The sequence below is a fragment of the Somniosus microcephalus genome, chromosome 17, assembly GCF_052327205.1.
Source record: "Somniosus microcephalus isolate GS21.2 chromosome 17, FLI_Smic_1.0, whole genome shotgun sequence".
Classification (NCBI taxonomy): Eukaryota; Metazoa; Chordata; class Chondrichthyes; order Squaliformes; family Somniosidae; genus Somniosus; species Somniosus microcephalus.
Window position 1 is genome coordinate 22,920,403 of NC_141003.1, and position 21,255 is coordinate 22,941,657.

Here is a 21,255-nt window from a genome sequence, read left to right on the forward strand (position 1 = left end):
GTCTGTGTGTGTGTGTGTCTGAGGTGTGTGTGTGTGTGTCTGAGTGTGTCTGAGTGTGTGTGTGTGTGTCTGAGTGTGTGTGTGTGTCTGAGTGTGTGTCTGAGTGTGTGTGTGTGTCTCTGAGTGAGTGTGTGTCTGAGTGAGTGTGTGTGTCTGAGTGTGTGTCTGAGTGTGTGTGTGTGTGTCTGAGTGTGTGTGTCTGAGTGTGTGTGTGTGCGTGTGTGTGTCTGAGGTGTGTGTGTCTCTGAGTGTGTGTGTGTGTCTGAGTGAGTGTGTGTCTGTGTGTGTGTGTGTGTGTCTGTGTGTGTGTGTGTGTCTGAGTGTGTGTGTCTGTGTGTGTGTGTGTCTGAGGTGTGTGTGTGTGTGTCTGAGTGTGTCTGAGTGTGTGTGTGTGTGTCTGAGTGTGTGTGTGTGTCTGAGTGTGTGTGTGTGTCTGAGTGTGTGTGTCTGAGTGTGTGTGTGTGTGTGTGTGTGTGTGTGTCTGAGTGTGTGTCTGAGTGTGTGTGTGTGTCTCTGAGTGAGTGTGTGTCTGAGTGAGTGTGTGTGTCTGAGTGTGTGTCTGAGTGTGTGTGTGTGTGTCTGAGTGTGTGTGTGTGTGTGTGTGTGTCTGAGTGTGTGTGAGTGTGTGTCTGTGTGTGCGTGTGTGTGTCTGAGGTGTGTGTGTCTCTGAGTGTGTGTGTGTGTCTGAGTGAGTGTGTGTCTGTGTGTGTGTCTGTGTGTCTGTGTGTCTGAGGTGTGTGTGTCTCTGAGTGTGTGTGTGTGTCTGAGTGAGTGTGTGTCTGTGTGTGTGTGTGTGTGTCTGTGTGTCTGAGTGTGTGTGTCTGAGTGTGTGTGTGTGTCTGAGGTGTGTGTGTGTGTGTCTGAGTGTGTGTGTGTGTGTGTCTGAGTGTGTGTGTGTGTGTGTGTGTGTCTGAGTGTGTGTGTGTGTGTCTGAGTGTGTGTGTGTGTGTCTGAGTGTGTGTGTTTGTGTCTGAGTGTGTGTGTGTGCGTGTGTGTGTCTGAGGTGTGTGTGTCTCTGAGTGTGTGTGTGTCTGAGTGAGTGTGTGTCTGAGTGTGTGTGTGTGTGTGTGTCTGAGTGTGTGTGTGTGTGTGTGTCTCTGAGTGTGTGTGTGTGTCTGAGTGTGTGTGTGTCTGAGTGTGTGTGTGTGTGTGTGTCTGAGTGTGTGTGTGTGTGTGTGTGTGTCTGAGTGTGTGTGAGTGTGTGTCTGTGTGTGCGTGTGTGTGTCTGAGGTGTGTGTGTCTGTGTGTGTGTCTGTGTGTCTCTGAGTGTGTGTGTGTGTGTGTGTGTGTCTCTGAGTGTGTGTGTGTGTCTGAGTGTGTGTGTGTGTGTGTCTGAGTGTGTGTGTGTGTGTGTGTGTGTCTGAGTGTGTGTGTCTGAGTGTGTGTGTCTGAGTGTGTGTGTCTGAGTGTGTGTGTGTGCGTGTGTGTGTCTGAGGTGTGTGTGTGTCTGAGTGTGTGTGTCTGAGTGTGTGTGTGTGTGTCTGAGTGTGTGTGTGTGCGTGTGTGTGTCTGAGGTGTGTGTGTGTGTGTGTCTGAGTGTGTCTGAGTGTGTGTGTGTCTCTGTGTGTGTGTGTGTGTGTCTCTGAGTGTGTGTGTGTGTGTGTGTGTGTGTGTCTCTGAGTGTGTGTGTGTGTGTGTGTGTGTCTCTGAGTGTGTGTGTGTGTGTGTGTGTGTCTCTGAGTGTGTGTGTGTGTCTGAGTGTGTGTGTGTGTGTGTCTCTGAGTGTGTGTGTCTGAGTGTGTGTGTGTGTCTGAGTGTCTGTGTGTGTCTGTGTGTGTCTGAGTGTGTGTGTGTGTCTGAGTGTGTGTGTGTGTGTGTCTGAGTGTGTGTGTGTGTCTCTGTGTGTGTGTGTGTGTGTCTCTGAGTGTGTGTGTGTGTGTGTGTGTGTGTGTCTCTGAGTGTGTGTGTGTGTGTGTGTGTGTCTCTGAGTGTGTGTGTGTGTGTGTGTGTGTCTCTGAGTGTGTGTGTGTGTGTGTGTGTGTCTCTGAGTGTGTGTGTGTGTCTGAGTGTGTGTGTGTGTCTGAGTGTGTGTGTGTGTGTGTCTCTGAGTGTGTGTGTGTCTGTGTGTGTCTGAGTGTGTGTGTGTGTCTGAGTGTGTGTCTGAGTGTGTGTGTGTGTGTGTCTGAGTGTGTGTCTGAGTGTGTGTCTGTGTCTGTCTGAGTGTGTGTCTGAGTGTGTGTCTGTGTCTGTGAGTGAGTGCGTTTGTGTGTGTGACAGGCAAAACAACTGATGCTATCACTGCAGGATTTTGCTGAAAAATATTCTGAAATAAACCAGCAGGATATGTTTCTCTTCTCTCACTCTACACCCCTACCCCTACCTTCTCTTGTTCTCTCTACCTACCTCTCTGCCTCACTCTCTCAAAATATATATATATAAACACATTGATGCAAATTAATGTCTAAAATGAATCTTTGTCAGATCATTGCAACAATGACGATTTCAGCTGAACATTTAAGTTATTTACATTGTACCGAAATTCAGAACATGCAATATGTTATAAATCTCATCATCATGAAGAAACGATTCATGAAATAACACTGGACGGCCAGCTGGTGGCGCTGGCCAAGGAGTAAAAATACTCGGGCGTGGGCCCAGCTTTTCAGGGACATTTTGTAAGACAGGAACTAGTGAAGTACAACTAGACCTCCATGTTCTGAAACAAGTTGATTAAAGCCTTGCTTTATACTCAAACCAAATGCGTAGTGAGGTTTATTACGTCACATTGGGGCAGAAATTCATGTCGGCGGCTTGCCGCGCGTGCAAGGCCCCGATATGCACTTACCCGACGCGCCGGCCGTTCACCTCCAGGGACGCCTGGAATTCCAGTTTGAAAGAGAAGAATCCCGGGCAGCGTCTGACGTCACGCCGCCCAGGAGTGCAGCCCGCGCAAAGCCTGTAGCGCGCTGTGCAAGTGAGACACGCCCCTTGAGGTCTCAGTTTAATAGGACACGCCCCCAATGTTTCTTACAAGCTGCTAAGCATTTTTACATGCAAAGCAGCAGTTTAAATAGGTTTTTGGTACTTTTATGAAGCTTTTGGTAACTTTTATAAACTTTTAAAAACACTTACATTATTTTGAAGAATCTGAAGTAGTTTTAAACAGAATTAAAGCAATTAAAGACTTTTAAAAGCCCTAAAAGAATTTTGTTTATTCCATTTATTTATTTAGCAATGTCGTCGTCATACGTGTCTTCACACTGTTCCCTTTGGGGAACTGTATGAAGTGGTGGAAGGATTTATGGCCGTGATTAACGCTCATTCCGTGACCGTAACCATCTTTGAACCAGCCATTAGGGTGGCTAGTCCTATGGCGGGAGGGTTTTACGGGCTCCCACAAGCTATACAAGGAGGGGGGGCCACCCACACCCACGGACGCAAATATCCCACTGGATGTCAACCCAGGATTTAGAGCCGGAGCTCCGACTCAACTTGCTGGGACTGTCTGGAGCGGGGTTCGAAACCCTACCCCATCTGGCTCAGCGGCGGGGATCCTACCGCTACGCCAAAGGACCAATCCGATTAGCAACGTGAAATGGCTGGAATGAGCACAATTCACGGCATTAAAAGAACTCACAATTGAACTGATGATGACCTCAGCAATCTCCTCAACGAGGTGGAGGCGCAGCGCCTGCTCATCATTGGTAATGAGAAGTCAAAGGTGCCGCAAAAAGGACAGATGATAGCTTGGTCTTTCAAGTGGCAGCATAGGGCTCCAGGCACGGGGAGGGAAAAGGCGCAGGAAACATATGGGTGTCACCTTTTGCGCGGAGTGGGCCTTTTGCGTGGAGTGGGCCTTTTGCGTAGCGGTAAGCATCCCCGCCGCTGGGCCAGAAGGAGTAGGGTTTCGAACCCCGCTCCAGACAGTCCCGGCAAGTGGAGTCGGATCTCCAACTATAAATTCTGGGTGGACATCCAGCGGGATACTTGCGTCCGCGGGTGTGGGTGCCCCCCCGCCTCAGATGGGTTGTGGGAGCCCGTAAAACCCTCACGCCATAGGACTAACCACCCTAATGGCTGGTATGAAGATGGTTATGGTCACGGAAGGAGTGTTAACGTGGCCAGAAATCCTTCCACCACTTCATACAGTTCCCGAAAGGGAACAGTGTGAGGATACGTACGACGATGACCTCTTGCACAATGCACCTCCTTGGACCCTCAGTCGCAGATGCGAGGGGGCAAATCGTGCAATTGTTAAATTTTTCATTTTATTGACATGTAAAATGTTGGCCCAGTAATTCCCTTCCAAACGCGCGAGTACGGTCGGGGTACTTACGCGTCTGGCCGGAGGAAATGCCGGTTTTCAGCATGCACAGTGCATGCGGGGAAAACCGGCATTTCCTGTCCTCTGAACGAAAGGGTTCAGAGGCAGAATGCGTGCGACTGTACAGGCAGCGCGTGCGCAGTAAAATTCGCCGCTTTCATTCATCCTTTCAGTGAGGTCAAGTCCTTACAACTTACACATGAAAAAAGCATGGGTACAGTTGCTCCAGAGGCTGCGGAGGAAGATATTTCTTATCGTGGAGCTTCTGAAAGTATGTATGTCTGTATATATTCCTTTGTGTGTTATGTATATATTCCTTTACTTATGTGTATGAATGTATTATTTAATTATGACTTTCAGAGAAAGTAACTTATTGGAAAATCATAATTAAAAACATACATTCATACACATAAGTAAAGGAATATAAAACATACATACATATACGTAAAGGAATATATGCGGACATACATACATAATTGCTTATTACTGATGAAAAGTTTCTTTCTTAAAAGTGCTGGAAATGTTACATTACTCATTTTAGAACACTCATTTTCACATTCAATTCACACAGCCACAATTGCTCCTTCTACCTACCGTACTGAAAACCCGTTTAAAAAAAAAAAATTTAAACTTTAAAACTTACTTAAAATTTCTTAAAATAACTTTCCTCCCTTTCCCAAACAACAATATTGCCTTTCAGAAGCTCTACGATAAAATATATCTTCCTCCGCAGCCTTGGAACAACTTTACACATGCTTTTTTCAAGTGTAACTTGTAAGGACTTACCCTCACTGAATCCATGAATGAAATCGACGAAGTTCACTGCGCAAGCGCTGCCTGTGCAGTCGCACGCGCTGTGCCTCTGAACCCCTTCGTTCAGAGGACTGGAAATGGCGGTGTTCCCCGCATGCGCTGTGCACGCTGAACGCCGGCATTTCCACCGGCCAGATGCGTGAGTACCCAGACCGTACTCACGCGTTCAGAGATGAATTTCTGGGCCAATATCTCTCTGGCAATACAGTAAGTTAACAATATTTTTAAAAATGTACTTGTTAATGGTTGGCTGACAAGCCCTCTTCCACAAAGTATTACTTACGTTGTCTTTGCTAGGTTGCAATGAGAATACATGGTCAGAGATGGGCAAATCCGAGGCTGATGGCTTCGTCCAAACATCTGGCTGAGGACAACAATTTGTCGATGATGTAGGTAGCAAGAGCTGCGATTGCTGATTCGATGTGGGGTCTGTTTCAAAAATATTTGCTGGCTCCGGGAATGGTGCACCGCTTGAGTATTGATTACTAAGGTTTGTGTTGGATGGTCCCACTGCCTCAAAACCTATTGGTAGCAATGGTGAATGCAGGGAGTTGGAATCCACTTCAGCCATTCCTGTTTGCATAAAGTGGCCCACTGCAGTCTCAGTTGGTTTCCGATGTTCTGATTCTTTACTCACACCCATTTTAAAAATTGGATGAGAAGGACTAGGTGAATAAGTGCTTGCAGGAATGACATCCTGAAACTGCAGACTGGACACTTCTTGATAATCAGCTCCCAACCATTTTGGCTCACTGTTCAAGCGCATCATATTAGGATGCAGATTAGGTGGGATCTGGCAAGGCCCTGTTGTACTGGGTGTTCTTGATTCATCAAATGAGGACCATCCCATGTTGATCAAGCTATTTTCCTTCTCCAAGTAAGCTGAAGCTGGAGTTGGCATCTTAAGACCAGAATCAAATGGATATTCATAAAACATTTGTTCAGGATTGACTGGATATGGGACTGGTTTGGTGTGTGATGTCTGTAATGCTCCAGATTCATACAGAATTCCTGGTACAATCTCTTTGGCATATTCCACTTCAGGATTTTTCTGAAAACCGAATAAATCTTGGCCAAATGCCATTTGGTTGGAAGCAAGGTGCCGATCACAAACGCCTTCCTCAGGGGGTTTTGCATAGCAAGCATTTTGTACGCCAGCTGATGCCCACGTTTCCTGATTCAGGAGGTTAGGCTGCCAACTCTCGACTCTAGGACTACCCATCACGAGTTCATTATAGTGCAGTTGACAATCAGGAAAGGTTTGTGGGTAAGTTGAACAAGGGTTTTGGTAATTAGGCATTGGATTAACAGTAGGTATTGTCCCTTGGAAGTGCACTGAACTGGGCATCGGTTGAAGGTCATTTATGGCTGTGCCAGTTTCCAACTCTGTGCAATTTACTTGCCAGCCATATGGAGCCTGCGCTGAAGGATCAGGAGCAGGATACTGCTGATGACCTGGAGAAGATCCATCGACTGGTAATTCAATTCTCCAATGTTCCATCTTTGCTGCTCCTTCCCCAAAAATATGAACATGCCGTTCCAATCAGAATAACCTACAAAATAAGACATTTGTGAAGTAAATGCTATTGAATAACATTTATAATTACAAGTGACTAGCCATGCAATAGCTTGCTCCAAAGGGTTCACCTTAGCCTATGTTTCATACTATAATGTATAATTCTACATCACAAAGCAGAACAGTTGCATGCAATAACTTTGTTGATTGGAATTTTGAAAGTCTTTTTGAATCTTAAACCAGCATCATTTATAGACATATAAAATGACCACATATTCCATATACTGTACTATACGCTATTTGCATTCTCGTAATAGATTTGCAAAAGATGATTAATTCAGAAATTGTTTTGGCTCTTGGTAGACTTTCCAGATACAATGTTCTTCGCTGTGAATCTCAGTTCAAACCTAGAGTTTGAATTTTCTACCAGAACGAAAGACTGTGGGAGGATTCCCCAATCCTTATCCAGGGGTGGCCAATCTTTCAAACTGAAAAGCCAGAAGGAGAAATAGCTGGCAAAGAGCCACTGATGTTGGCTGTATAGAGTTCGGAGTCATCAATGTTCAGGCGCTCATTGACACCTTGAGAAATGTACACTGACAGTCAACAAAACTTCATCAGGGTAAAACCTCCCTAAATTCCCAACCTATGACTCTGGCCTCGACTTTAACTTTGGGCGAGATTGATGCGTGCGGGGAAGGAGATGGTTGGGGGGAGGTGAGGGGGGTTTGGTCCTGGGCAAGCGACAAACTCGCATGCCCAGGGCCAGTGAGATTTTAGATTCCCGGCCTCATTTCCAAATTCAGGATCCAACCCCCACCCGAATCGGTCAGGAATCACTGCCTGGCCAGTGGGCTGGAGCCCACAGACAGTGGGATCAATCCCCAGAAGTCAGATAAGTCTCGGGGTGCAGAATCCCAATTGGGGGAGTGTGTGTGATGATGGGGGGAGAAGCTCGGGGCAAGGGAGGCCCAAAGTTTCCTTGTGGGGTCTGGAGGAGCACTCACACGGTTAGGTTGCAGTTTGTCAGATTGGGGCAGGATAGGAATGGATAAGCCTCCCGCTCCGTTTTAACTGCCTCACTGCCTGATGTCCATCAGGTGTGGACGGTGGGGAGGAGTTAAAATCGAAGCCATTGTTTCCCAGGAATGAGAAGCATCTGAACAGCCCTCAGGGAGGTTTGAAGTTATGTCCCTGCTATTTCTAGATGCTTTGCATAATTCACATCAATAGAGTGGACCAGTGGGGAAGGAGAATCTACTTGAGAGTCTTGGGGTTGGAAAATAAGAAAACATGTTTTATTTACAACACTTGCGTGGCGTAGTCAAAGGCTGGGCCTTGCACTTGCGCTATGCAAAAATGATCTTTCTATTTTCAGTCAGTCCCTTTCATTTTTCTTTAGGTTCAGTTCTGCACTATTATTTAAGTTGTCAATAAAAAATTATTTTCCCTCTGCAATATTGGCTACCAAATTACTTTTTTCTCGTGACTCATCCGTTTGTCCTTCCCTGCTCCTTGCTCAACGGTATTCACCAAACACCATTCCTTCCCGTGCATCATAATAAGGTTGAGGGGTGACCTGATAGAGGCCTTTAAGATCATGAAAGAGTTTGATAGGGTAGACGTAAAGAAGATTTTTCCACTTGTGGGGGGTGTCTAAATCTAGGAGCCATAAATATAATCAGTAATAAATCTAATAGGGAATTCAGGAGAAACTTCTTTACTCAGAGAGTGGTTAGAATGTGGAAGTTTCTACCACATGGGAGTGATTGAGGCGAATAGTATAGATGCATTTAAGGGGAAGCTAGATAAGCACATGAGGGAGAAAGGAATAGAAGGATATATTGATAGAGCGAGATGAAGCAGAGTGAGAGGAGGCTCGTGTGGAGCAGAGACCTGTTGGGCCGAATGGCCTGTTTCTGTGCTGTAGATTCTATGCAATTCTATGTTGCTTGTTCCCATTTCCTGTGCCATTCTTCAGCACAATATATGTGCAACTGCTGCGACTGTCCAAAACAGCAACAGAGAGCAGTCGGGCACGGTCAGCTAATCACAGAGGGGGAGCCACACCAGAGGCAACTTCAAAGACAAGAGAATGAGCTGTGCTTCAGGAAGAGCACAGCTGCTGCCAGCTCATAGGTTTACTGCGATCAGGTGCAGGCACGCTGCGTGTGCACCATCGACAGTGGGAGTCCCGAAGTAAAATGACACAAGGTCGACTGCCGCAGTGCTTCGTCGGAATCGATTTCTTTGTGGCTCTGAAGCTTTGGAAAAGGTTGGCTGCGCCCCCCCCGCCCCCCCACTGTGGTGAGGCTTGACTCAGGGTCGCGACACTTGACCCGCAAAACTAGCACGACTGGCTGGCCCCGGGAAGAATGTCACTTCCCTGAACCAGCCAGCAGCCTCAAGAAGAAGATGCAGAGCAACAGGCAAATAAAATACATCAATGTGAGTCTGCACTGAGCAACAGAGCAAGGCTTAAATAAAACATTTCACCCAGAAGGACAAAGCCAGCCACATGCTTCACCATTGCCAAGAGCCCAGCGAGAGCGGTTTGTGATCATACTTAAAGCAGTTCAGGTGGCATAGTTCAGGCTGTGCGCATATCTTAAATGCCTGGCCATTTTCAACTATGCAGAATGTTTACAGTATGATTACAAACATGATTGTGTCACTATCAAGTGTATAAATCGACGTGTGTGCGAGCGGCTCTTTCTGAAGGACAAAAGTTGATTTGGCCTTTATAAAATGGAGGAAGCATTTCTATTCATGATGTACTGTTTGTTATTGGCTTACTTCTTTCCCGACATGGTACACAAGAGATTAAGGGGGAAAAATTCCGTATCGCCCATTTTGGGGCGCGAATATCGGCCGGGCGCAAAGTTTAGCACCCGGAGCTAATTATTGCCTCCGACTGCAAAATTCGCCTCTATCGCCCCTGGAGGTGATTTGAGCGCTAAATCAGGCGCTACACACCTCTCTTAAGGCGCAAACGTCAAGGAGCAAGGCGCTACCTCAGAACGCTACCGAAGCTCAGGCGATGTCCGTTACCATGGAAGCCAGACAGACTGGCGCCGTCCAGTTCTTAAAGGGGAGGGCCATCTTGCTGGCCAGCCACACCCCGCCCATTGCAGCCTTGAATCTCAGCCTGGAGAGACCTCAAAAGCAATTGTGTTGGAAGCACTAATGGATAGGCCCAGGGAAAGAGCTCGGTGCTTGGGAACCTCAAAAGTGGTGCTGAGGGCCAAAACTCCTTAGGACAGCGTTAAAACCAAAAATTTTGCCGACAAGAAAAGGCAGGAAATATATAGTGTATGTGCTTCAATCAGAACTACTTTTTACAGCTCCTGTATACTGTAGTACCGGCAGTAACCACACCAGTATATAAGCTGTGCGCATGCCTCTGTACTCCAGTCTAGAGATTGCCCTCCTCCAGTAAAGACCTGTTATTTGTTATGTACAGCATCCGTATAATTATTTATCCACTAAACCACGGATCTAACAGTGGCGACGAGTGTTGATGCGAATCTACCTGCAACATTAAACAAAAAAAAGTCGAGTCCAGGAACACGGGCGTCGACCGCGAGCAACCGCCCAGCAGTCAGGCAGAGATCCAACTTCACTGGGGAGGCTGTGGAGAGCCGGGCTTGGTTCCCCAGCCACAACGAGCAGTAAGAGACCGACAACAGGTCGAGAGCAGACCCTTCCTGAGCAGCGGCAGCTGGAGCCGACTGACGGCAGAGAGAGAGAGCCGGGCAGCATCGATGGGGTAAGAAAAAGGGTGAAGAGAGCAGGGCGCAGCCGGGGGTTGATCACCGAGCGGCGTCGAGGAAAAATACTGCAAAACCGGAGAGAGGGCAAGAAACAGCCGGGTTCTAGACTGAGCGGCATCGACAAATATCAAGAGAAGAACGTGCAGAGCACAGCCAGGGATCACGGGCTGATCAGGGTCCGCGGGGCGAAGCAAGGGGAGACACCATTGAGCCGCGGAGAAGCAGGGAGAGCGCGGGAGACGCCATTGAGCCGCAGAGAAGCAGGGAGAGCGCGGGAGGCGCCATTGAGAAGAAGGAAGAGCGTGGGAGACGCCATTTTGCGAAGCCGCAGCGGAGAAGACGGGCGAGCGCGGGAAGGAAGGAAAGCGCGGGAGACGCCATTTTGTGCCAGCGGAGAAGGGGAAGCGTGGGAGGCGCCATTCGTGATAGTTAACGCACAACCAAGGATGCCGAAGAGTGGCGGTATCTCTACGTTCGACAATGAAGTCGAAGATTGGGCGACATATGTGGAATGTATTGAGGTGTACTGCAGGGCGAATGAAGTGCCAGATGCTAATAAAGCACTGGTTCTGTTAAATTCCATGGATGCAAAAACTTATGGGTTACTGCGAAATCTAATAACCCCAGAGCAGCCGGTAAACAAGAATTTTGAAAGCATAGTAGAAATCCTACAGGACCACTTAAACCCCACACCGCTGCTGATAGCAGAACGATTTATGTTCCATAAAAGGAACCAACACAAAGACGAAAGCAACGCTGAGTACCTAACGGAACTGCGCAAGCTATCGAAATACTGCCAGTTTGGAGCGGGACTAGCAGACACGTTAAGGGACAAGTTTGTGTGTGGGCTACAAAGTGAAGGAACCCAGAAACGGCTTCTATCAGAAAAGGACCTTACGCTGGACAAAGCTTTCAATATGGCAGTATCACACGAAGCAGCCGCAAGTGTAGTGTATGTACCCGTCTACCTTTAAGGGAACTATTGAATGTAACCGTTCACCTTTAAGAGAACTACTTTAGGTGTGGCACTATTTGTTTGGCTTCTGTATACTGTAATACCGATAGTGACCACACCAGTATATAAGTGTTGTGGCAGGATTGCTGGGGCAGATTCGCCCGGACCTTTGAATAGTAAAGACCTGTTTGTTTGTTACTTCTGAAGTCTGTGTATTTATTAACTGCACAACCCACAGACTTTACAGTGGCGACGAGTCCGATCGTACCCTGCGGCAAGACTACCAAAGCAGCGAAGAGCGTCGAAGAGAGGCAACCGCCCTCGTCGTGCTGCTGGGAGAAAACACGAGGCCGCAGCAACAGAAAGAGAAAACACGAGGCGGCAGCAACAGAAAGGAAGCAGACTAGCAACAAAAGTTCATCTGCAACAGGCACTGACTACCCTTCTACCACGGTGCGGAGTGAGCCGATCAGCTGGAAACAAGGCGGCCGCGGAGACTGTGAGTAGGGGAATGTGTAGAGAATATCCGGAGGATAAGGGCTGTGCACTCGACCACGGTCGAGGGGGAACGGAGCCGGTCAGAAAGTCGGGTCCAACGGCGTCGTGAGACAGTCGGACCTCCATCGGCGGGAAAAGCCGGGCAGCGACCGCAGCCACGAAGCGCTGAGACTGGGAGTAGGCGCGGGAAGAGAAACCCAGCCGAAGCCGGGGAGGGAAACACCGGTCTGCGAGAGGGCTGGGAGGCGAACAGGAACCGTGCGGGTGGGAGAGAGAGACAGAGCCGAGCAAGGGGAGAGAGACTGCGCGAGAGCCAGTCCAGCGGCTGAGCTGTTCTCCACCAACGGGGTACCCAGAGCCGGTAGAACCGAATGTGCGGGAGAGGGAGAGACAGAGCCGAGCAAGGGGAGAGAGACTGTGCGAGAGCCGGTCCAGCGGCTGAACTGTCCTCCGTTAATGGGGTGTACCCAGCGCCGGTAGAGCCGTGCGGGCGGGCGGAAAAGACAGAGCCGAGTAAGGGGAGCTGTGTGAGAGCCAGCCAGCGGCTGAACCTGTCCGCTGTGGGGAAAGCGTACCCCTTCCACCAGGAAGAAACGCGGGAAGCCGCCATTAGGCGGAGGAGACGACAGAGGCGGGAAACCGCCATTGAAGTGGGCGGGGAGAGAAAGGAAGAGCGGGAAACCGCCATTTTCGCGGGAAAACCGCCATCTTAGAAATAAACAAATAAATAAGAATACTTAAAGAAATACTGGTGCTGCTCCCAAGGGAAGAAAGATGCCTAAGCGAGGGAATATTAATGATTTTAATTCTGAGATAGAAGACTGGGCCACGTACGTGGAACGCATCGAGATCTATTGTGAAGCCAACAAAATAGAGGAAGATGACAAGGCGATAACATTGTTAAACTCGATGGGCGCAAAGACATACGGGCTCTTGAAGGATTTACTAGCACCAGCTAAACCGGCGGATCAGTCTTTCGAAGAGATTGTGGTTGTTCTGAAGGACCACTTGAACCCCACACCGTTGATGTTGGCTGAACGATTCAAATTCTATGCAAGAACGCAACGGAAAGACGAAAACAACGCAGAATACTTGGTCGAACTGCATAGGCTAGCAAAATACTGCCAGTTCGGAGGGAATCTGACAGAGGCACTGCGAGACAAGTTCGTAGGCGGATTGTCCAAGGAAGGGACGCAAAAGCGCCTACTCGAAGAGAACGACCTTACACTTGACAGGGCTGTCCTTATAGCCGCATCACACGAAGCCGCAGCGAAAGGAATGGCGGAAATGCAACTAAAGGCGGCGGCGCTCGGGGTGGACCAAATTACCTCGAGTACAACAAAATGCTATCGTTGTGGGAAGACAACACACGACCAGAATCAATGCTGGTTTAAGAACCAAGAATGTAGGAAATGTGGCAAACTGGGTCACATCGCTAAGGTATGCCGGTCAGGGAAGAAGACCAACAACCAAAGGAAGCCATCACAAGAAAAGTACAACAAGGTATACAAAGGGGCTGAGAAGAGTTCAGACGAACAGAATCCAGACTCAGATCCAAACGGCCAGGAGCTGGGTAGTCTGAGTATCCACCATGTGAGTAAGGAAGCTGACCTACAAACTATCTGGGTCATGCTAAAAATAGCTGGAGTCCAAGTGAAAATGGAGTTGGACACTGGATCAGCTGTATCAGTCATAAATCGAGGGGATTACCACCGGCTATTCTCACACATACCCTTAAGAGATACCAAGTTCGTATTGCAGACATACACGGGGCATAAAGTATACCCCATGGGAAAAATAAGAGTCAAGGTGAGAGATAGGGGTAAAGAACACCCAAGAATGAACTTGTATGTACTACATGAGGGAGGACCACCACTTCTAGGACGGGAGTGGATCAAGAAAATAGACATGGAATGGCACTACCTACAAGCAATGACGAGTGAGGACTCGGTGCAGACAAGCAGCTCAGACTCTGAGCCGGAAGACGATAAGTCCAGCCCACGTATGAAAAACAAGGTTAACATGAACTCACTGACTAAGGTTGGAAAAACGATGGCGTGCATAAAGACAGAGAATTCTGAGTCTGTTCAAGTCACAGACATATGCATTACGGAGGAACACCGAGCTCGAACTCAACGTTATTTCAAAGTACGACAACAATTCGAACAATTAAGTTACCGTCTCGTACAAGAGATGAAAACAATGAAAAAGTTCTATGACACCGAATGGGAGAGTCTGGAAAGACAACAGAACCTGCTGGCTCAAGCAGAGAGCGACCATAGAGCCATCGTGACCAATTACCGATCACACCTCCCTTATGATGTTCAGGAGTTAGAATATTTGCATGATCTAGAGATACAGCATAAAGGCAAACCACGCTACACTGAGGATTTTGTTCTGCAATTGGAGACGGAGCTAGTGCAGGCAAGGTTAAGAGAAGCTGAATCGCAGTGTGCACTTAAAGAGATGCAGAAAAAAATCTTGGACGTGGAAAAGAGAAACGCTTCTTTACCTGATGTGAATAATGTGGCCATGTTGCAAGAGGAGCTTATCACTCAGTTAAATGAAAGTAAACGGAAAATGACTGAGATAGACTGCAAGAATAAAGAAGATTTGATGGCAGTGAGACTTCAAGAGGCAGATAGCATAGCAGCCTTGGCTGAACTCCAACAGGAAATTGCGAAAGAAGCAAATGAAGAGGAATCTTCAGGAAGCCGGGATTTTATTTCAGTTCTTCTCTACGACTCCTTACAAGCAGAGTGTGAGAAGTTGAAAGAACAGTATGAACAGGCCCAGGCTACAATTCTGGAGGGGATTAACTCGGCAACCTCCGAAAAGCTAGTTTCAGTAGAAGCATATGAACAACTAAAGGTTGAACATGAGCAAGAAGTCCAAAGGCTGCAGGAAATTCTTGATGAGCTCAAGGCCAAGACAGACTCATCGGTAGAAGTTCCATCCATAGATGAGAATTTAGAGGTGAAAGACATGGCAGAACATGAAAGACAAGATGTCCAAGAACTCATAAAAATATTGAAGGAAACCCAAGACAAATATGAGGCGGCAATGACCGAGGTTCAACGACTTGAAGAGCAGAGTCAACTGGGAATCCTTTCAGTGGAAGGGAAGGAAACTGTAAGAAACACAGAGACTGTAAGAATGGGCCCTGAACATGAGCTTGGGAGCATCAAGGCGCAACTTCTTCGAGCGCTTGAAACCAAAGTACAAGAGGAAAGGAAGGTGAAAGCATTGGAGGGAAAGGTGGATGAAATGGTGAAGACTCTGATCCACAGAGTCCCCGTGGAAGAGTTAACGGTCAGCCAACTCCTTCACATGCTGAGAGACAAGACTCCACAATGGGTACACGAGCTTCAATCTGCAAAGGGAAGGAATTCGGAGCTCCCAAAAGTTACGGAAATAACTGAGGTGGCAACACAGATTTTGTGTTACAGTTTACTCTATGAAGAGTTCATTGAATCACGTCAATGTGAACAGAAGAATGTTGAAACAGCTGCTTCAGTAGAAGGATTAAATAGCCTGATACCGCAATCCCCGGTGGAAGGGAAGGTATTGAACTCACAAATGAGGTCAGTAGTGAAGGAATGGCAGACAACCCAGGAAGAGCGGGATGAATATGAATGCATGAAGAAGTCTTTTCAAGAAAGATGTCTAGGGAAGGAACCACCGTCAGCTAACGTCCAGATGGGTGAGGAGGAAGAAGAAGGCTCTCTCGCTGGCCTAACTCAGGACGAACCCGAATATTACCATGACCTGTTGAGTGACACTGAATATTACGAGGATGTGGTCTGCCCAGCTTGTGATGAAAACTCCCAAAGTGCTGAAATCCGGATGAAGCACTTAAGGTCTAAGGAACATAGAGAGTTGGTGGCGCTACAGCTGGCAGCCGAGAAAGGAGCTCCGAGAGTTTCAAAAAGGCAGAAAAGAAAAAGAAGAAGCAGAAGATAATAACTGTCTAAAATATTAGCACTTCTACCATCTCAGGCGGGACACTACGAAAGGAGCTAAATTAGTTGAAAAACTGGAAAATGTCAAGACAGCCAGTTGGTTGTAAAAGTCCGCACTGCTGGTTCAACAGGATGAAAGTTCAAGCTGTTACGTCAAGAAAAAGGCTATGGAGGAGTCACGCTAGCCAGGTGAACCGGCTACACCAAAGAAATGTTGTTCGGAACGAGTCAAGATCAGAGACTGAATCTATGAACTGTTTCCGCAGAGACTGAACCTGTGAACTGTTCCCACCGAGATTATATCTGTAAATTGTTTTATATGACATTGACTCCACCGAGATTATATCTGTAATTTGTTTATAGGAAGTTGAAGATATGTATGTTTAACGGAGACTCTGTAAGTAATAAGCTAAAAAGGGAGGATTGTAGTGTATGTACCCGTCTACCTTTAAGGGAACTATTGAATGTAACCGTTCACCTTTAAGAGAACTACTTTAGGTGTGGCACTATTTGTTTGGCTTCTGTATACTGTAATACCGATAGTGACCACACCAGTATATAAGTGTTGTGGCAGGATTGCTGGGGCAGATTCGCCCGGACCTTCGAATAGTAAAGACCTGTTTGTTTGTTACTTCTGAAGTCTGTGTATTTATTAACTGCACAACCCACAGACTTTACAGCAAGGGGCGCTGCAGAGATACAACGGAGACCGCAAGAATGCGGCACCAATGAAATGACCTATGGAACAGGGAAGTGCTATCGCTGCGGCAGAACAACACATGACCAGAAAGACTGTTGGTTCAAGGACCAAGTGTGCAGACAGTGTGGGAAAGCAGGACACATAGCGAGAGTCTGCAGGTCTGGGAAGAAAACCAACAGTAAGAAATCTCCACAGGAGAAGTACAAAAAGGTACACCAGTTGATGGACAGTGGTTCAGACGAACAGAAAAGTGACACAGACTCCGGAACAAGGAGCTGGGTTGTCTGAAACTACATAATGTAACCGAAATGGAGGATCACCAGACTATCTGGGTTACACTCAAGATAGACGGAGTCCAAGTGGAAATGGAATTGGACACAGGGTCAGCTCTAACAGTCATAAATCAAAGAGACTACAAGCGGCTATTTTCACACATACCCTTGAAAGCTACAGAGATTGTCTTGAAGACGTATACGGGGCAAAAAGTCTACCCCAAAGGAAAAATAAGGGTGAAAGTGACATATAAATGTCAGGAAATTCCTAAAATGGATATATATGTATTGCCAAATGGAGGACCACCACTGCTAGGACGTGAATGGATCCGGAAGATACATTTAGATTGGCATTCCATACAGGCACTGAAGGTGGAGGCCAAAAAGGATGACGACGTCACACCTGGACGACTGTCAAAAATGCTAACTGACGGAAAAGAAGTGTTCCAGGAGGGACTAGGAACACTAAAAGGAATAACAGCAACAATTAAAATAGAGGATAATGCAAGCCCAAAGTTTCTGAAGGCCAGACCAGTGCCTTATGCGATCAGACCAGCGGTTGGAACGTTCAGGAGTACTGTCCAAAGTGGACTGGAGCGAGTGGGCTACACCCATCATTCCTGTAATGAAGAGGTCGTTGAGTAATACGCCTGGGGAACCAAAGAGGGTCCGCATCTGTGGGGATTTTAAGGTGACAGTGAACCCAGTCCTTCACACGGTGCAATATCTGCTTCCACGAATTGAGGATATTTTCGCCTCGCTATCTGGTGGTAAACGCTTCACCAAAGTTGATCTAGCCCAGGCGTACTTGCAAATGGAGGTAGAAGAAGCTTCAAAACAATACCTTACGATCAACACTCATAAAGGTCTCTATCAATACAATCGGCTGCTGTTTGGAGTAGCCTCGGCTCCGGCTATCAGGCAAAGTGCGATGGATCAGGTCCTGCAAGGGATTCCAGGGACCCAGTGTTATTTGGACGACATCTTGGTCACGGGCAAAAATGACGGTGATTACCTTGCTAACTTGGAGAAGGTGCTCGCCAGATTAAAGGAATATGGGCTACGAGCTAATCGCCACAAGTGCAAGTTTTTCCAGAAACAGATCTCGTATTGCGGCCACGTCATCGATGAAGAGGGGTTACATAAGTCCCCTGACAAGATAGAGGCAGTAGTCAAGGCTCCAGCACCGGAAAATGTGTCACAACTGAGGTCGTTCCTCGGGCTGGTAAACTATTACCACAAGTTCTTACCAAATTTGTCTACGGTATTACACCCACTGAACACCCTACTGCAAACAGGGGTACCATGGAAGTGGGATGACGAACGTAGACGAGCTTTCCAGAAGTGTAAAGAATTGATCACATCAAAAGAGGTGTTGGCCCATTTCAACCCAGCACTACCAATTCGTTTGGCATGTGATGCATCACCCTACGGCATTGGAGCGGTGCTGTCGCACAAATTCCCAGACGGTTTGGAGAGGCCAGTAGCCTTTGCGTCTCGGTCACTAACCTCAGCCGAGCGCAACTACGCCCAGATTGACAGGGAGGCCCTCAGCCTAGTATGGGGAGTAAAAAAATTCAACCACTATCTGCATGGACAGAAGTTCACCTTGCTGACTGACCACCAACCACTTGTCTCCATCTTTAATCCTAAGAAGGGCGTGCCAGTAATGACTGCACAGCGGTTACAAAGATGGTCCCTGTTTCTAGGGGCGAATCAATATGAAATAGAATATAAAGGCACGAGACAGCATGGGAACGCTGATGGGCTATCGCACCTGCCACTGCCTACTGTGGAGGAAGCACCAGCAGTGGACCCTATCGAGATATTTTATTCGTCGATAATTGAATGATTGCCAGTAACAAACGCGGATATAGAGGAGACCCACAATGATCCGACGCTGTCACGGGTATATGAATTGACGGTGAGGGGATGGCCAACACATGGCGACTCACTGTTGCCAGCATTCTCATCCAGAAGAGGACAGCTGTCAGTATGCCAGGGGACAGTGATGTGTGGATCCAGAGTGGTGATTCCACCCAAGTTAAGGGAGAGTGCTAAATGAGCTACATGAAGGTCATCTGGGAGGAGTGAAAATGAAAAGCCTAGCTAGGGCTTATGTGTGGTGGCCGGGAATCGATCAACAAATCGAAGACCTAACTAAGAGCTGCTTAGGATGCCAGAAGGTCCAAAATGCACCACCACATGCCCCTCTACACCCATGGGAGTGGCCCTCCTCTCCATGGCAACGGGTGCACATTGAGTCCATGAATGGACCAGCGAAATCAATGTTCTTAATAGCAGTGGATGCTCATTCAAAGCGGCCTGAGGTGATAAAGATGTCTTCAACCACTACAGAGAAAACGATTGCAGTCCTACGGACCATATTTGTCAGAAACGGGTTGCCAGAGCAGATCTGCTCTGATAATGGACCACAGTTTGTGTCCGATGAGTTCCAAAAATTCATGAAAAGGAATGGGGTAAGGCATTACACATCCACCCCGTATCATCCAGCCACCAATGGATTGGCTGAGAGGTTCGTACAAACCTTTAAGAAGGTGATAAAGGCCATGTGCGATGAGGAAATTCCACTACAGCATAAGATGGACAATTTCTTATTAGCCTACCGAAACGCGACACATGCAGTTACCAACCAGACCCCGGCCATGATGTTCTTTAACCGAAGGTTGAGATCTCGTCTGGACTTGCTCAGACCAAATGTGCGAAGAAATGTTGAGGACAAACAATTCCAGCACATCAACGAGAAGCCGACAAGGAGCTTCAATGTAGGGCAACCAGTCTTGGCCCGGGACTATCGAACAGAGAAGTGGCAACCCGGAACAATATGTACAAGGCAGGGGCCATTAATGTACACAGTGGATGTCGGGGAGAACATTGTGAGACGCCACGTCGATCAGATCTTATCACAGGAATGCGTCAACCCCATGTCTCGAGTACCTGGGGATGAACCTGACATACCGGTAGTATCTACTTCAGACCCAGTAGCAGTGGAACCTGATGAACTACCCGATGAAAGGGGGTCAGAATCGCCTCTGCACCAAGAACAAGAACCTCTGGAAAGGCGCTATCCCGAAAGGGTCAGGAAGCCGCCCCAAAGACTGAATCTATAAATGGACTTTTGTTATTGAATGTAATTGTTATTTGAATATTAAGGGGGTATTATTAATCTAAAAAGGGAGGAATTGTAGTGTATGTGCTTTAAGTCAGAACTACTTTTTACAGCTCCTGTATACTGTAGTACCGGCAGTAACCACACCGGTATATAAGCTGTGCGCATGCCTCTGTACCCCAGTCTAGAGATTACCCTCCTCCAGTAAAGACCTGTTATTTGTTTATGTACAGCATCCGTGTAATTATTTATCCACTAAACCACGGATCTAACAGGAAGCGCCCGCCTTTAAATAGCGCTCCTCCCAGCCCCTACCCGACTTGAAAACATTCCCCTCTACCTGTTGTTCCTAGCAGCAGGCGCGAAGGTCCAGTCCGGGGCGCTACCAGGGCGTTGCACGCTTGACTGACGTCACGATCTGCGGGCGCAGGGGATCGTGGCGGTAGTGTTTAGCGCCACCACAAAAATGACTGGTCAATTTCACGAGCGGCGCTAAAATCGGTGCGCTCAGGCGCTAAGTTCCTAGTGCCCCGTTAGCTTCCCACTGGAGGCACTAACGGGAGGTGCTAACCAACCGAATTTTTCCCCCTAAAGCTATGTTTACTTACAGAAAGCGGCCCAGTCTGGCTGGTACACACATTAGGACCATGCAGAAATGAAGTATAGCTCCAGCAGGCCTCGACACGAGAATGTTTTTTGCTGCCATTGGTTCTGGATGCGGAACTTCTCATTCATCGAAAATGCTTTGTCGACCAATTAATTCATCGCACGCCAGAAAGGGCCACTTCATTCAATTTAAATCCAAGCAGATAAGCAGTTTCAGTTTGAGAGAGATATTTTTTAATTTCCTTTGTTCTGTTTGTTCTTCAAAATGAAAGTATATTTCCAGTTGATTTTCTCTAAGTCATTCTGCAGTCGTCAGGAGAAAGGAGTAGGCCCGAGATTCCAAGGTAGGTCACCACGTACGATTAATCAAATCAGAGGCCTTTAATCAGGAATTGTCTCAGGTCCAGTTCTGCACGGATTAGGAGTACAGGAGAAGCAACTTTTCTATATCACGTAGAGGAATAATTAGGTCTACAATTACAGTTTCCGTTCAATATATTTGCTTAGTAGCTTATAACCTAAGCCTCGATATGTTAGAGTGTTTACACTTCCAAGGTCAAAGAGACCATGTGACAGCATATCTAGTAAGCTGGAATGCAGTGACGAGGGTTTTCTGTTTCATTATTACTCCACCTGTTTTTGCTTCAAGCAGGCTATGACACACCACTTTGCTGGTGGTGTAAATCAATATTTTAGGATTGCACAATCCTACTGTTGTTTGAATGTACTTTTAAAGAAAACTTTTAAACAATCAAAAAGTGTCCTA

General features: G+C 47.3%; 1 protein-coding gene across 3 annotated transcripts in view; it reads right to left on the reverse strand.

The window, feature by feature from the left end:
* Nucleotides 1-21,038, reverse strand: part of LOC147105566 (phosphatidylinositol 3-kinase C2 domain-containing subunit gamma-like) — a 238,025-nt gene extending 216,987 nt beyond the window's left edge. For all 3 annotated transcript variants that reach the window (XM_086010053.1, XM_086010054.1, XM_086010055.1), the window contains exons 1-2: nucleotides 20,492-21,038; nucleotides 5,361-6,630 (exon numbers count right to left, since the gene is read on the reverse strand). In XM_086010053.1, the coding sequence (XP_085866179.1) occupies nucleotides 5,361-6,578 (1,218 nt within the window). In that variant the 5' untranslated portion in view covers nucleotides 6,579-6,630; nucleotides 20,492-21,038. The remainder of the gene's footprint in view (nucleotides 1-5,360; nucleotides 6,631-20,491) is intronic.
* Between the last annotated feature and the right edge of the window lie 217 nt (nucleotides 21,039-21,255).